Source organism: Diuraphis noxia, unplaced genomic scaffold (assembly GCF_037042655.1).
Source record: "Diuraphis noxia isolate RWA-SAM2 unplaced genomic scaffold, SU_Dnox_SAM2 contig0002, whole genome shotgun sequence".
In the NCBI taxonomy this organism is placed as follows: Eukaryota; Metazoa; Arthropoda; class Insecta; order Hemiptera; family Aphididae; genus Diuraphis; species Diuraphis noxia.
This window is the reverse complement of record NW_028301712.1, coordinates 19,626,635-19,644,283: the sequence shown is the minus strand read 5'-3', so window position 1 is coordinate 19,644,283 and position 17,649 is coordinate 19,626,635. Positions and strand designations below refer to the sequence as shown.

The window sequence follows — 17,649 nt, the reverse complement described above, 5'->3', positions numbered from 1 at the left end:
AAAAGGGGTGGAATACACAGTCTACCTGCCGTCTATTAATAATTTATAAATATGTACTTATTTAATTTATTTCACACATTGAATTTTGACTGTTTGAGGCAGTATACATAAATCTTCACTATAGGTAATACATCACTTAAGTTTTAAGCATTATCATTGTGTTCAAATCATTTCATCAGACATAGGTTCATCAGACATTGTACCTATCTCATTAATTATAAATGATCTAATTATATATTTTTGTTATTTTATCCTATTGAACATTTTATACTTACATTTTTTAAGAGTCTACTTTTTATACATAATATTGCTATTAAATTAATAATTTCTCTGATTTTATGTTTAAATAATATTATATTTTATTAATAAATACTAAGTAATTTACAACATACAACAAATACAAAATATATACTTAAATAAATGTTTCAATTTACATAATTTCTTTAAATTTTACAAACTAACAATTAGTTTTATTGTTGAATTCATTTCCGCAGTCTTCTATTTCATCACAAGGCATATGGATTTTTACACACCGGCCATTTCTGAAAAAAAAAAAAAATGTATAAATACTAAAATCCATAATTTGTTATAGCAGGTATAATATTACATTAATTTTGTTACAGTGTATTATTCAAAACACGGTTAATTTCTAAAATTAATATGAATTATGATTTTTAAAATTGTTAATAACTAAAGTAAAAACATTCATATTAATTTGTAAATTTGAACACACTCAGTGTTAAAAAAAACAAGTATCTCATTCTAGTTTCTACATAATAGTACAGTAGTAGGTATTAATGGTTAAGCCACGCTCTACAGACATGCGTATGAATTGTGCAAAATATAATATTATTGTGGGATTCGATAATATTAATAATAATTTTTACCTAAAAAATACCTAATGCAATTATTATTATAATACGAAATATATTGAATATTATAACTATTTCGTGAATATTTTGAAAAATAATCTGCATAAAGGTATTGTGATCTCGAATTTCAAAACTACCTTTAAAAGCCAAACATATTATAATATTTTGATAAGAAAAATCAACAGCTGGTTGACGAATTTGATTTTCATTCTCAACAAGTGTTATGTGGTATAATAATGCTAAGGATAAAACAGTTGCGTTCTCCCCAAAATTCTAAAAGAAACATGGTGCTTAAGACAATCGAAGACATTCGTGTGAAGGAGCATATTCGTCCGATGCAATATCTACCTGCAAACTTTCTCATTACTCCTGCAAGGTCCTTCACATCCTAACGGTTCGTCAGACTTGTCTGTACAGTCTGCGTATGCATCGCAAAAATGATCGTAGCTCACACACTCATCGTTTGAATTACAAGCAAATTTACCATCTTCGCAATCTAAATTTTTTTGGTGCGTGTATTATATTATAAAATATTATTTATCTATACAATATGATTTATTATTATTGTTAAATTAATTTATCACAAACACTGCGAACGTATAAATACTTACGGGTACAATTAAGCTCGTCGTGGCCATTCCAACAGTCCGACACGCCGTCGCACATTTTCGTCTTTAGCAAACATTGAATGCCACATCGGAAGTGTGTTTCGAGATCACATGCTAAAATCAAAAAAAAAAAAAAAATGTAAATGTATCGCGTTTCTTTTTGTGATTGCTTATCTTATGATATAATATTATAAATAATGTTTGTTATGAGATGACCAATACTTACGACAATCTTTTTCGTCAGTCTGGTCTAAACAATCGTAAATCCCATTACACTTTGCCTTATCCGATACACACATGCGATTTCCACACTCAAATTCGTTTTTAGAGCACGGCGAAGTATCCACACAACTAAAATAAAAACAATATTTATAATATAAAGTAGTAATATTTATATTTTATGCCAAATCACAAACAATTTTATGTCACTCTCGCTTATTTACCAACTAGTTAATGAATAAAAATACGTTATTGTGTTAAATTGTTAACTTTCATAAATCAAATAATTATTTATTTACGATAAAAATATGTTGCTTGTTATCAGTAAGTGACAATGTGGGTGGTGTAATATATATATATATATGTTTAGGCAATAATGGCCTATGATGGGATCTGTGGCGAAATTTTATGTAGGTTTAAAACGGATATTGCGTACAGAATAAAATAATGTATGGGCGGATAGAAGGAAAAAATCAAGTGGACGTTGTTTTATAATAGAATCTTATATCAAAAATGAATTCAAATTGAAGTAGATGTACCATATGAATCCAGACATGCCTGAGATAACTTTAAAGCTTTGAATATGTTATTCATATATAATCATAATTAATATTATGTAGGTACAATATATTGATGTCACGAGATTAGATTGCATTCAAAACCCACCTAACCATATTAAAGGAGAGTATTAAAGGATTAAAGGAAACTTTAGACATTCAGACATGATTTCTGCTCCCTCGATTGATGATAAAACGACAAATAATATATCTAAATGATTTTAACACGTGACGATAGAATATGATAAAAAAGTGGTAAGCTATTTTTAGAATGGTAGAAATGTATTAATGAAAGAAATAAAATAAGAAAGTTAGTTTCATAATGTTAGGTAAACATAAAAGAACATAGAATTTAAAACTTATAAGTTTATTCATATTGTGTATGCAACAAATGTGGTAACTAAACATTAAAAACATCACTTTTTTCTTTGCTGTTAGCACAGTTTTTCAAAAAAATAACAAAATTTTATCTTAACATCCCCTGTTAATTTTTTAGCCATTATCAATTTTCGCATCTTTCTTTTTATTAGTCTTAATTGTTTCAACTGCCAACTAAAGAATGGATTTTTTCCATTTCTATAACGAATAGATACAATATTATTATTGTCTATATACTATAGTCATATTAATTATAATAATTCTTAATATATGCAAATATTACATTGTTATTTGATAGCCTTATTTGAGAATTTACATGACATTTTTTAGATGTTGTGTTATAAACTATGATAATATAATTATTAAGGTGAAAGCTAATAAAAAAAAATTAATTATGATTGTTTTTAAGAATAATTTAAAAACTAATTTAAAAAAAATTTTAAAACTATTGTTTAATATTCCGTTAAAATATCAAAATAAAAACTATTATATTCTTTCAGTTTCGGAAAACCTGTTTGAAAAAAAAAACGATTACTATATTAATTTGAACGGATTCAGTCGCGTACAGCGTATTCCAAACCAGTTTAATATGGTATTTTATATTCCAATTAATTTAACTTAATAATAGCAATTAAGTAGTAACTACTGAATGACCAATTTTAGTGGAATTTCAAAGGAATGTCGACATTTAAAAAGTATTTCGTCTTTTAATCTTATCATGCATATTGGGTATTACACGATGGTTTCAACATCTAATGCTATAATTTATAATTATAAAATAACGATGACTTACGTATACGCATTTCTATGAATATTTTGACAGTACTGGGTGTTTATACCACATCGTCCACCACATCCAGTTAAATCTTTTGTATCCAAACTTGGCAAACACTGCAGAATACCTTCGTCACGATCGGCCAAACAGACTTCGTCTTCTTTGCATTCATCACAGATCCAATTATCTTCAACTGAAATTGTTGATACATTAATCAGTTATCGAATAGTACCAATGTTTTTCAGAATTAAATTGTAAGTGCTAAATTATTTTATAGCATACAGTAATTTTCATTAATGTAATACGACTGACGCCAAATCAAAACAGATTTACATTCTTGTTAAAATTTAATCAAAATAACTATTATATAAGAAATAGCCTTAAGCCTGAACAGTAAAGATTTTTAATTTAAATAAATACAATTATTGCAGTTGCATACATTTTTATTATTATTAACATTCGACATTGTTTAATATTTTTTCGATTACGACGCGGGAGTAAAATATACAATAGTATTTTTATAATACCAACTTGAAATGTAAAAATTTTGAAGCAGACTAGACCCACCCTATTCTTATTATTATGGTATTATTACCCAGTTTTATAATATGTTATCCAGTGATGAATTCGATGAAATACATAGATATTAATGGATTTAGGTATATAATCTGTATATCAACTTCACTCAAATGCGTTTAATATAAAGCCGTAAAACCTACCTATATTATATAATTATTATAGCTTTTATACATTATTATATTATAGATATCTAATATTTCTAAATAGGCATGCGTAGTGTTCTCTGCACGTAGAAAGTGACTCGATATTTGTATATAGTTACCATTTTCAGTGACTTTGTTTGTCGGTGCCTGTTCGATTACTTCCTTGGTGGTTGATGACGAAATCGGTGTCGGAACTGTAAAATATTCATCGAGGTCCGAGTTTTGTGACAGATATATCCGACAGGGCATCAGGTCCAGATCACTTTTGTTGCCCGGGATGAGCAGACACCGGTCCACGCTTGTCGGTTCTCGCGTGTCCCGGGTCAAACATTTTCTGGTTCTGGTGGCTACATAGTCTCCAGGATCTTCGCAGCCGCTCCAATCAGACCAATCCGTCCACATACCCAATTCGCCACTCACTATTTTATAGAACACAACGTTATGGTTTTATAATATTGTAGATGGTTATATTGATTATATATTCAGCGGTTGGAAGTTTATTGAAGAATAGTATAGTACCTATAATAACTGCACTATATATATTTTTTAGAGCAATACAGCAATGTAAATATGTCATACTGAGTTTTTGATTAAGGAGTAAATCTAGAATTTATAACAAGTATTTATAGCTTCTAACAAACAAAATAAATAAGCTTCATTTTAAATGTTAAAAAATGTAGGTATATAGGTATCATCCTAGTAACCTAGTACTATATATATATCATAATATTGATATGACGTAATTTACATATTCACGATTCATGTGTAATCTGCACTAATCATATTAACAATAAATATCGAGATCAATTTTAAGCAATTATTATCTATAAAATCAGTTCACTGTATAGCGTGTCACATCTCGTGATGTAACAAAATGGTAACTTGGACGTGTTTTGAAAAATTAGTGTCCACGTATTTGTGAACATATTAAGTAGATTTAACAGCTGCGCTTACTTTTTACCAGGGGCCGCTTACTGGTTTTATTTTGTTATTAAACAAATATAGCTGTGTATTAGGTATATAGTGCCCTAAATTTGCATAAAATTTAGGCCTCTGTAATAAATGTTTTTGCGTGTCCTATAAAATATTATTTAATACAAAATAAGTATTCCCATCAAAATGTCAAAAATTACAAGTTCATTTCAACGAACCCTTATAACAGCAAAGCCCCCGATGAACGCCAGGTCCGTCAGTTCCCGGCCCTTGTGGGAGGCCCTTAATAAAGCAGATACCTATAGCGTCCATTTTTTTTAGTCTGTAGCAACTTCCAATCATTTTACTTTAAATTTGTTTATGGACATTTTGTATCGTGTAATTTATGAAAAAGTATTTATTTACTTTGGAATCCAATGGATTGGACGTCCACACTGTAGTTGCCTAACCAAGTATGTCCGTGCTGTATGCGAAGAGTTTTGAGGAACGCAATGCCGATCTGTCCAATGCCGATCGCGGACTCGGGTTCTTGAGAGAATTTGATTTCACACTGTATTTGAACGCCTTTAGCTTGACCGGGACTTAGATCGATCACCTCACAGCCATCATACCACGGTGATAATTCACTGTTTCTGAACGTGTCGTCCAACTACAATACAAATAGTTATTGGTTAAATTTTCCAGTCTTCTTATACGAACAATAATAAAATGAAATACAATAGTACCTATGCGTACTATCGACTACACTACCTATGTATAACTAGTTACTATTACTATATATAGAACCAATTTATAGTTACCTGAGTCGTGATATTGGCACTCAGTGCTAAAAATTCGGTGGAGTTTCTATCCACAAAGCCTATCGTGTACGGAACATTTGTAATTTGAAATTCTCCTTCTACAACTAATGGATATTTCTCTTTGTGTGGAACTGCAAAAAAATAAAAACAAAAATATCTTTTATAAACACTACTAACATTTTTAAATCACAAGATTTTCTTAGTTTGTTTGTACTGGGGAAAAATGCTACTAAATAATAAATTATTTATTTCTATACTAACCCCGGTACGTTATAAAATACGATAGATTTGTTTAATTTTTTAAATTTCAATCAATAGCGACGGACAACTTACAATGAGACAAATTAATAGATTTGAAAAAACTCACGATACGATGATGATCTTCCTATTAATTATTAATATCGATGTACGACGAAATATATAGTATATGCATATAGTATTATACCTATACACACAAAACATACGATTATATTACTATTGGTTTTTGGTCAGGCGCGCGTACGTGCTTGTTGAAAATTAATATCTATATACCATCGCCCTCGGGCGATAAATTAAAAGATGCTTGTATTATATTAAAAATAATGTATGGTATATCTCTATATTATACCGAACCCGCGATATCGAATATTTCGTGAGTGGTTTAAAAAAAAATAAAAACACCCGGTGTCCGATGAAGAACCTAGTTTTTACGGGTAATTTGTTTTCATCAATAGCGTTATTTTTCAATTGAAACACGACGGTCTAAATCGGCATTGCGCATTATATTATTCATCTTCATCATCTGCAGTTCCTATTCACTATTCAATGCTTATACTTATTTATATATGTATGTATATAGCATATAATGAAATAATAAGTATAATACACAACACACACGCATCCTATACAAAATATATTATATGCGTAGTATCAATATTTCGGTATCAATCGATCTCGGTACGTAATCTGATTGATCTCTAGGTAGGTATAGGTATACATCTATAATACAGTGCGTGGTGCATTATGTTGTGTTGTCCATTGTGTTCTCTAAATCGAATTATGTACGTATTTATTATTATATGGCATATTGTAGCGGATCGCGCGTTCATGTCTTCGATTGATGTACAAAATAATAATAATAATAATATACTATTATATATAGTAATACTCGCATAATATAGTATTCAGGTATATACTGCGTTGTAGGAAAACGTATATATTAAACAATTTATATTATATATGTACCTAAATATGAGGCGCCATACGGGAGGTCACGGGATGAGGGAGTGGACCAATATCACTTCAGCTCTCTATAATTCGGAGATTCCACGGTATCAACATATGCATTATGCATATATATGTTGATTAAGAATTATATAACAAACGCTAATGTGATAGGCACTAGCACTACTATACTACGTACATTCATTACAATGGATGTAATATTTTTCAGCTATGATGTTTTGAATTTTGTTTCAAAATCCGAACCCCAATTATACACATTTTAACTCGTAAATAACGTTACAGCTATTCAGATTCAGCTGCTTCACCCGAGTACCCGACACCCATGGAACTCGTTATTTACTATACTTTAAAAATAGCAGACCCCACGTTTTTATGTCACGCACACGTAGTTATTGCATTGTACACCGATATGCCACAATTTTACAAGAGAATCGTTTTTAATTTTTCCAAAGTATATTACACCCTACGTTTAAAATATATAAATTCTTATTTTCATTATCACCATCATTGTTATAAAATAATATAATCTATGGATTTGTATACTTTTTGCTATGCCTATAAATCATAAAAGTGTTTAATATTTTTCAATTTTAATATAATAATTGTTTATATTTATATTCATTGTAATGCAAGATCTATAGAAGGACTAAGAGAGCTGTCTTTTTTTGTGCGTATAATTAAACCACCACATATAGAGGTGCATGATTTTCTTAATTGTAGTACCTAAAGTATATAATATTTATAAATATTGTATAATTTAGGAGTTTTATAGTTTTTTTAGCTGCAGTAGGTACTTCAAAATGATCTGTTGCTCACGAATCGCAAAACTATAATCACTATCAACTGCGGAAGAATGTCGGAGGATGACTCAAATATGGAATTCAAAAGGATTGAAGTGTGTAAAGTTACTAATGTACCCTTAATAATTCTTTCGACGGATTCTGCTATATGATGTTAATATCATATTAGATAACAATAATATAATGTGCTTACACTCGCTCGTTGGCGTATAGAGACATCAATTATTTTTATATGTCATAATATAATTATGTATATAGGTACCTTGTATTCTAGTGATGTACAACAGTACGCTGGTGGTCAGGCATATGACCGCTGTGAAGAACAGAAACGTGTACAGGACGAACATGTTGGTGTGGCACATGGTCCTGGGCGGCGAATTGCACTTATGCAAATGCGGTATGTCGGAGGGCGGCTGCCAGCAGGTACACCGCTTGCCGGGCTGTTGCCGGGCCGTCGGTTGGAATGCGGCTGGCGTGGGCGTCGTCACTGCCGCGGCGGCGTTGGTGGCTGCGGCGGCGGCGGTCGTTCCGTAGGCGCGTGGGTCGTAGATCGTGGACACCGCGGTGCCGGGCCCGCCGCGGCCGCCCGTGTTGTCCTTACCGGACAATAACCTCGCGGCCAAACACTCGTTGGCCATCCGCTGGCCCTCCTCCGGGTTGTAAGCCGGGTTTTCCATTGTGTTGTTATTGTCACGACGGTGGTGATGATCACGTCCCGCCGTCGCGTCTCGCTCGAACGACACACCTGCGGACCGGAGCGCGATCGCCTGAAACAGCAATTGAGCACAGATTTTAAAATTATTGTTGATCGTCAAATTATTATTATATGTTTATGACCGTAAATATATAGGACGATCCCTGTACACACACGTGTCAAGGTCATCGAATATATACATATAGAAAATAAGTTATGCGGGCTGCAGAGGTGAAGGACTGAGATTGCATATTGGACATAAAAGACGTATAGTAGGTAGTACCTATAAACGCAGTTATGAGACCAAAATTATATGTGAATATTAAATTATTATTATATTTATATTATCTGAACATTAATTAACTGATTAACGAAAAATAATTGTTCAGATTTCATACATAGCGCCTTTTTTTTGTTCGCCAATACTTGCAGGATACGTCATAATAATATCACAATATAGTCTACAGACGTGACGTTTATACAACTCGCATAACATGTTATACACTATAATATATTTTTATATACGCGTTCGGTTCTGTTGGGTTCAGCGACTCTCATTTTATACGCACACGCGTCTATAGACGACATAATAACACAAATAATAATAGTAATAATATATATACTCACTTATATGTATATATAAAATATAGACCACTACCAAGGGGAAAATGGAAAACTGTCGTCTCGCATGTATATTAAAACGGTAACGCGGCGCCGCCGGCGGCAATTTTGGTTCCGATAACCGCGGACATCACACTCGCATTGTGATCGACTATATTGTAGGTACATGAATGAAACGTCAAAAATCCTATTGTCGAGTTTATTATTTTTCTTTTCAATGGGTCATTAAATCGTTGCCCAGCCATATAGTCGTAAAGTACATGTGTCGACCAGAATAATGACTGCGAGTAAATATGGAATTTTTCACGTGGGTGTGTGATAGTCTGAACGAAAACATCACAATAATATATACATTATAATATACCTTATATATATATATATTATATGCCCACGACTGCACCATCATAATGCCGGTCTTATGGCGTGTTCATGGGCAATGTCCAAGAGACGTCGCTCGATTTGCATAAATAACACATTTACGAGTCAATATATACCCATATATATATATATATATAATACTATACGTACGTATATATGGAATATATATGCTGTACGGTTCATATAGCTGTTGTAGTTTTTTTATTATTTTTTTTATTTATTTATTTATTTAAATTGTTGTTTAGGATATTCATTAAGCGCCGAACACGTTTTAACTCTTAACTGTGAGTGAGTCCGCAAATTAAATAAAAAGAATCTGAAGAAAAAAATCGAGATGTTTTATTAAGTGCTGGGGCCGTTTAAACATTTAATCTGCCGGTTATTCAACGTGAACAACAGACTATCCCTTGTATTTTTAATGACATATAAAAAATTGTACGAATAAAATTTCTCGACAGACGTATAGGTTTATAGTTATAGGTATTAGGTATAGTGACCAATGCACCTCGAACATCTTCACAGCGGACCGAAAAACCTCTTCAGGCGTCTGCAGGAAATAAAAAACTAATGACTAATGATGACGTCCGTGAGAAAGCCTATTTTATAAACATTAAAACAGTAAAAGTTCATTGATTTTTTTTTTTTATGTTTTATAACTATAGATAATTATATTATGCAGGAAACTAATCAATTGTTATTTTCGTGGAAAATCGCAGGACCTAGAGAAGTATTAAAATAATATAATCAATTGAAATTTAACAGAATGAATAAATTAACTATTTATTACTTTATTATTAAAATAGAAAATCTGGTAGTAATTCGATTGCACATGGTATTCAAACGTTCTTGAAGATGACCAACAATTAATTATTAATAATGCAATAAACGTTATTATTTCAAATTTGATATTAAGTACCTATATATGTTGTTCCATTCATACGTATATAAATTATAGAAAAATATACCTAGCTAGATATTTTTTAATAACAATTTTAAGCATCACATAATATATCTCATTATACTTATCTGGCTATATATCTACCATAATTTAATAAATTACACCAGTTTCAACGAATCAAAATTAACGAAACTATTTTTATTTTTTTGTGATTTCCATCCTAAAAAATTAATTAACAGTTCCCCGTAATTATATAGCTCAAAAAATAATCTAGTCATTATAACCGGGTACATTGAAAATAACTAGCGATTTGCATATTATACATACCTACATAACATAATACAATAATACAATATATATTATTATGAATGCAATAAAATTATGTAAAAAATCTTGTACAGCAGAAATTTACCATTTAATCGTATAAAAAACCAGGATCATTTTCAATTTTTATTATAGGAGTTTTGGTCATATTATACCATATATACATAATATTATTAACATTTAAATTGTAAAACAATTTATTTCTATTTGTTTAATTATGAATTTAAAAAAAAATATTTTATTTTATTTGAAGCTGTAGAAACTAGAAACCTAACAATTATTAAAATAGAATACCTAGGAACTTATAACATTTAAAAATAATAAATATGACGTATCGTAGTAATGTACGATGTAACTAAATTTTTATTCAAAAGAAACCTTTGTGAAAAAATTTCTGAAATACATTTTGTTAAAAAAAAAGGTATCAATGATCTATATAAATGATTCACTTCCAAGACGATCAATATTCAATACCTCGGGAAAAATAAAAATCGTCCTTTTTAAGCAACCAAGTCAAAATGCTTTTGTATTTCTTTAGATCTTTTATAAGTACATATTTGGTTTAATGCTATAAAATAAACATTTATTTTAAATTGAATAGCTTTTGTCACTTATTTTGAAGTAAGAATAAAGACGTTCCTATCATAAAATACAAATATAATAGATATAATGGCTCCTTGTAGAAAAAAAAAATATTGCATCAAATTCTTTTTAAGAATTTCCGGCATCGTATTTTTAAAAGTGAAAAAGGTTGTAATATCTTTGTTCCTTTTACAAAATAATTCAGTGCAAAAAAATTATAAAGATGGTCCCTAACTTACAGGTAGGTCAAGATCCTACAACCATTGTTCTTTAGATTTCACACGCCATACCTGGGATCATAAGTCATGAATCGTTAGAGACTGACAATAATAACTGTTAACTTCCTACTTTGTCGGTAATGTCATTTAAGTATATGTTTGGAGCACCACATGCACTCAATCGTAGAAAGGAATTTAACATCAACACATTATTATTATTAACAATTATGTTTCTAATATTTTTCCTTAAGACCTTAAACTTCATATTTATTTTATACCTACATATCATCGTAATCATGAAATTCTATTATACACAATATACAGCAATTTATTTATTTTATCCAAATAATACAGTTTTATTAACATACTGTTTAAATAATTTTGTATATTAATAGTATAAAATAAATATTATGATATGATAAACTTATCAATCTCTCCAATTATGTAAATAGCTTCAATAAAGTTCAAATAATTTAATATTATGAGATATAATTATATAAGTATATATTGTGATATTGTGTTAATGTGTTATCTTCATTGTTCAAAAATATTTCTTGAAACTCAGAAGATTACAAATTATTTTAAATTGCTAAAAAAAAATCAATCACGTTCGTTAAAAAATTGCAATGTTAATTATTTTAATTATATTAAATATCTACCTATAACACAAATAGATATGTACACCAATTACGTTCAGAAACCTAACCTAGTAGATTTAAAATTAAAACTATACTAACGATTAACATGATACTCTTATGCTTAATATTAGTTACCTATGTAGATATAAATTTTAACGTTTATGTTTTTTATTAGACATGGTAATATTATTATCAGAAACAAAATCTTAAATAGGATAGAATAAATAAAATAGGTAGATAGGTAAAAACTTTTAAAAATTAATTAGGTATCCTATAAAAGATACATTATATTAACTTATAATATTATATAGTTATTAAAATATTATTGAACAACGTGTCTATTTACGTTTGAATAATATGAAATTCTATACTTAATATTAATATTTAGATTAATAAGATTAAATTAAAAGTAAAAAGATCAAATCTATTTTACTAAGATTCGTTTTAAAACACAAAAATGTCAGATTATATTCACAAAAAGAGCATTATGAGAATAATTATAATAATAATCTTTGAAAATAATTTATAATTTTTTAATACCTAAAACTAATAGGTCATTCCTATATTTTATCTTCCTAATACATTTTCACATATACCATATACATTATACATGTAATATATCATATATGTCTTATACTTTTACACAATGTTATTTGCATGTTAACATCTAACATATATATATATATATATATATATTTTAAGAGAGAGTATAAAATTGCATTGTGTTACATACATTAATCGATAATTAAATACTTAACAATTAGGGTTTGTCGGTTACAGTTAGAATGTTATTATTTTTAAGACAATGAAACATAGAAGATGTAATTATCTACTAATCATTATACTACTAACAATAGAGCAGTGAGAACCTTTTCAATTGACTCCGTGAAACTTATCAATAAATTAATGTTTTTCAAAAATATGATTCATTTTAAAACATAAGTAAGTTTGCCTACGTACACATGAAACAATATTGAAATAAATTAACTACATGCATAACGCTATATGTAAAAAAATAAAATAATGTTAGTAAAATTAGATATTAATAGATTTAAGAATATACACGTATTCATCTGTTCTATTGTATGCAGAAATGTTTTAAAAAATTGTTGACACTAATGAAGTTAAGCATATATGTTACCTCACATAAATTATGAACATTAAATACAATATTTAAAAAAATGATAATGAGGTTTTTATAAAATAAGATATTTTAATAAAATTTTCTAAGCTATTACATGTTTGATAATGTAGTTGGTTAAATAATTTAAATATAATTTCGATGATGTACCTATGTACCTATCAGTAATTTATACCAATGATTATATATGTATCTATTATCATCAAAGTATTATAAGTCATTAATTATGAATATCAATTATTTACAAGTTAGATTTTCAAATAATTGTTTCTAATCTACAATGTGTCAATGTCGTATTTATGGGAGTCGATGAAGCAAATCGATTTACTCTTTTTTGGCTTTTTAATCTTTTATCATTAAGATTATGATATTATATCACACATACGACATTATTTCAAAAATAATATTTATTTAATTTTTACGTTTGTTAGCATGTATACATTGGTTGTAACCTATTATAAGTTATATATTATAATATAATCAATATTTCTTACTACCTATATATTAATCACAATTACAAATTTCCCAACATAGATATGACGTCATTAATTCAACTATGTAACCATTAGCAACGAAAAAAGGATAACAAATACAACATAATAATAATATTATCATTTTCTTGATTTAAAAATCAGAAATATATGAAAAAAGAACTCCAGTAGAAACTGTAGTAATTAACATTCTTTTTTTTTAATAGGATAGAATATCAAAATCGTAAAAATTATTTATGGAGGTTAAAAAAAATAGAAATTAATTCGAATAAAGTTATTGCAGGGTTTTAAAATAATTTATACTAAATACGAACGAAGTAAATATATTAACTACAGAAATTATTATGACTTCATAGACTAAATAACAATGATTTATATATGTAGGAATAAGGTAATGTATATTTACTGCAAAAAAATAAGTAGTTAATTATCCAAATTTACTTTTATTAAGTTAACCACTTATTAACTATAGGAAACAATTGAAATATGTAATTAGGTTTTTTAATGAAGGTTTATGAGCAATTTTAATAAATTATAATTGAAGATATCAATATACTTTTAAATTAAATATATGTGTGTGTATATAATAATTGAAACATACATGATACATAATAGAAGCGCCATGTTATGTATAAAGTGATGTATTGCAATATATTATATTATCACATACCATCTTCATTTAAAATTTTAAATACATGCCTACGCATAAAACAATTTAGTCAATGGAATATCTTTAGTATATTGTACTCTATGGAATCAACACGAAAATTTAAATTTATCATCAATAAGGTATCATATTCTTTAAATTCTGCGAACCTATATGTAATATGTATATTGTATATTATACCTTTATTGCTTCCAATGACTTAATAAATAATAACTAGGGTCTTGGAGTTATAACTCTCCATTGTAATCTATGAACATTAAAATATTATTGTGCATAATATGTATATAATTTTTTTAAATATTAATTATGATAACAACCAATTATTTTTTATCTACTACAAACTGATGTATAGATAACTATAAAGTTTATAACATGTACCTAAAGTATTAGTTTTAATGGGAAAAATCATAGCAATATACATATAGGTTGGTAGGTAAGGTAGAGCATGGATTTTAAAATAGTAACAGTATATTATGTTATGTACACTTCATATAATACATCAATAGATTAGGTACTAAACATTTAATTATATCATGTATACACTACACCATAAAAACAACCTATAGACCCAGAATATTTTAGGAGATTAACTTTTTGTGAGCTCGTTTCTAAAATAAACAAAGCAATCCTTCATCTATATCTATTTCTAATAAAATTCAAAGTATGATATTTTTTCTGTCTAAAACCTTACAATAATTTTGATGATAATGATCACATTTTCATTTAACTTTATCAAATTTAACAATTATTATATAGCAATATAGTACATTATACTATAAAACGAAAGCAAGATAAAGTATAAATCAAATGTCGAATTTAATACTTTATATTTTTATAAAATTTGATTCGAGTACATCGTATCAAACACACGATATGAATAATATATCAATAAATTAATACTCTCAAATTACAAAACGGCAAGAAAAAATTAGAATTGAAATGCAGCGTGGACAATCAAAATTGTTTCAGACATTCCGCGAATCGAACATGTTGGAACCTGCGTGAGTTTAAAAATTTACATAATATTTTTTATACGTTTAACAATCTGTCTATACGTCTGACTGTTGTAGTCTCGCGAAATATTATGAAGGATTTTTAGGCACATAATCCTTTTTCCAATAATACTTATGTATTATTTATGATTTGCGTTTTAGCGATTAAATATAAATCTAAGCACAGTATAGTAGATTTTTTAGGTGAATTAACAAGCCGCTAAAATTATTACATCCTATATCTTTTTCAAATCTTATCCAACCACATGATAGTGCCTAGTTGTGTGGACGCGAGCGTACTGACTTTAAATATAAAAACTATTTTGAACAGACTATCAAAAAATATACATACAAAAAAAATATATAGGAATATTATAATTTATAAACATTATATGTAATTGCCGATTACGACATTTTTTGCAGACAAACGAATCATACTTGAACTATATAATAGGTACTATTATAATTTATGCATTAATGTCATATATCATTATAGCTTACCCCGCGTAGTGGTGGCAACTGTGTGCGTGTGTGGCCTGCAAAGTTGGAATTTGCGACTATGAAATTATCGCTTGTGGATCCTCTCCCATGGTTACAGATGGATTATAAACTGAAAAGAGATCACTTTGCGAATCGAATACGACAACTGACGTTACAGCCTTCGATATCAAGCTAAACTGCCGCAATTCGTGTTATGGAAAAATTTTAATTGAAAAAAAATAAATTGATAATCACAATAGTTCGGTCGGCGCGCAGCGTGCGTACTATATATATTTCAACATAGGTATGTCGACGACGACGTGTTGCGATGTTGTGAGTCGTGAGTGAAATAACCAACTGAACCGAACCGGCCATGCACCGGATGGAACTACCGCCGCCGCCACTGCACCGCCACTCTCACCCCTGCCACGACACAGCGGTTGGCTCCTTCGTAGAATGTTATTAATGCGTTCCTAAATACGACAAAACACCTGTGTATATACAGCACACCACCTGGTACCCCCCAACCAGCCCCCCAATCATACCATGGCCACACACATCTTCCCCCTCATTCGTCACCGACGATGACAATATATACCTTTTCGTTCGGACTTAGGCACCGTTCGCACGCGCACGCTATACCAGCAGATGATCAAACTAAAATAAACTGGTCATAATATCTACACAGGTATTACATATACCCATGTATGCTGTACTTTTATTGTGCGTGGGCGTTGGTTATATATAACAGACCAAGTCATCAAACACTTTTTTCAACTGTGCTCGATTAAAAACAAAGTTTTAGGTAATGTTTTTGTTATTAATATTAAAACTATAGTGCACATCATTTATAGAGAAACAATGTTGTTACCAAGACAATGTTTTTTTGAACAAACGATATGAACGTATTTTAAAAAATATCGCTCTTTAGTCATTATATAGTGCAGCCCTTTAATCGAGCGAACGAAGCTGACGTAAAATTTATTTATTATATCTACAACATAATATACGGTCTAATGGGGTTTATAAAGAATTTGCTTGCCTATAATACGCCCTGCGCCATCAGCTGTTACCTCACTGTGGCAGTTCAATTACCGGGCACACGCGATTAGGGAGGAGCTATGAACGGAACAGGGAGGTCTTCCTCCCGAGTAGAGCCTGCACGGGTCCTGGATCCCCCGGTCGGCACGCGGTATACAATAATATTATATTATTATATTTCGGTACGCATGGAAACTCGTGCTTTATAAAAAAAAAAAAAACACCTTAGAACCACTCAAACGCGTTCACATTTTGACGTAGGATTGCGTCTACGATGTAAACTACATAATATTATATTGGAATAATATTAAACCGTTATTATTGATTTTTATTATAAATGTGGTGTTTAAATCATAGACCGTAGTATTGTCTCCTCTAAACCCACCAATCGCGTGTATGCAAAAAAAAAATGGAAAATGTACGCGGGCGTGATGTATAATATTATGCGTACCATTTAAATTAAACCGTGCAACTTTTCCGGTGGAAAAGACGTTAACACGAAATCGTCCGTGTGGTACTTTATAAATATGGCTCGACAAACAAAACAAACGTAATAAACGCCGCACCGTTCTGTATACCACCAGCGACGGTGGCGA

The 17,649-nt window shown here is 29.6% G+C and overlaps 1 protein-coding gene across 2 annotated transcripts; it reads right to left on the bottom strand.

Moving 5' to 3' along the window:
- Positions 1-334: 334 nt before the first annotated feature.
- LOC107174177 (uncharacterized) lies at positions 335-16,381 on the bottom strand. Of its 2 annotated transcripts, XM_015525028.2 has the most exons (10): positions 16,034-16,381; positions 8,151-8,655; positions 5,865-5,995; positions 5,470-5,713; positions 4,251-4,550; positions 3,428-3,602; positions 1,707-1,831; positions 1,484-1,594; positions 1,221-1,368; positions 335-542 (listed from the first exon to the last, which is right to left on the bottom strand). In XM_015525028.2, exons 2-10 carry the CDS (start codon positions 8,563-8,565, stop codon positions 458-460), a joined length of 1,734 nt encoding a protein of 577 aa, XP_015380514.1. In that variant the 5' UTR covers positions 8,566-8,655; positions 16,034-16,381; the 3' UTR covers positions 335-457. The 2 variants fall into 2 exon arrangements, with proteins under 2 accessions (XP_015380514.1, XP_015380515.1); XM_015525029.2 differs by lacking the exon at positions 1,221-1,368 and having other exon boundaries at positions 16,034-16,379.
- Between the last annotated feature and the right edge of the window lie 1,268 nt (positions 16,382-17,649).

What these genes read in the sequence shown, in the direction of transcription:
- LOC107174177 (XM_015525028.2), bottom strand. Translation starts at nt 8,565, where the DNA reads ATGGAAAACCCGGCTTACAACCCGGAGGAGGGCCAGCGGATGGCCAAC. An exon ending in CCAATCCATTGGATTCCAAA is followed by an intron (nt 4,551 to 5,469) that starts GTAAATAAATAC and finishes TCTATAAAATAG; the next exon opens with TGAGTGGCGAATTGGGTATG. An exon ending in ATTCATAGAAATGCGTATAC is followed by an intron (nt 1,832 to 3,427) that starts GTAAGTCATCGT and finishes TTTTTATTTTAG; the next exon opens with TTGTGTGGATACTTCGCCGT.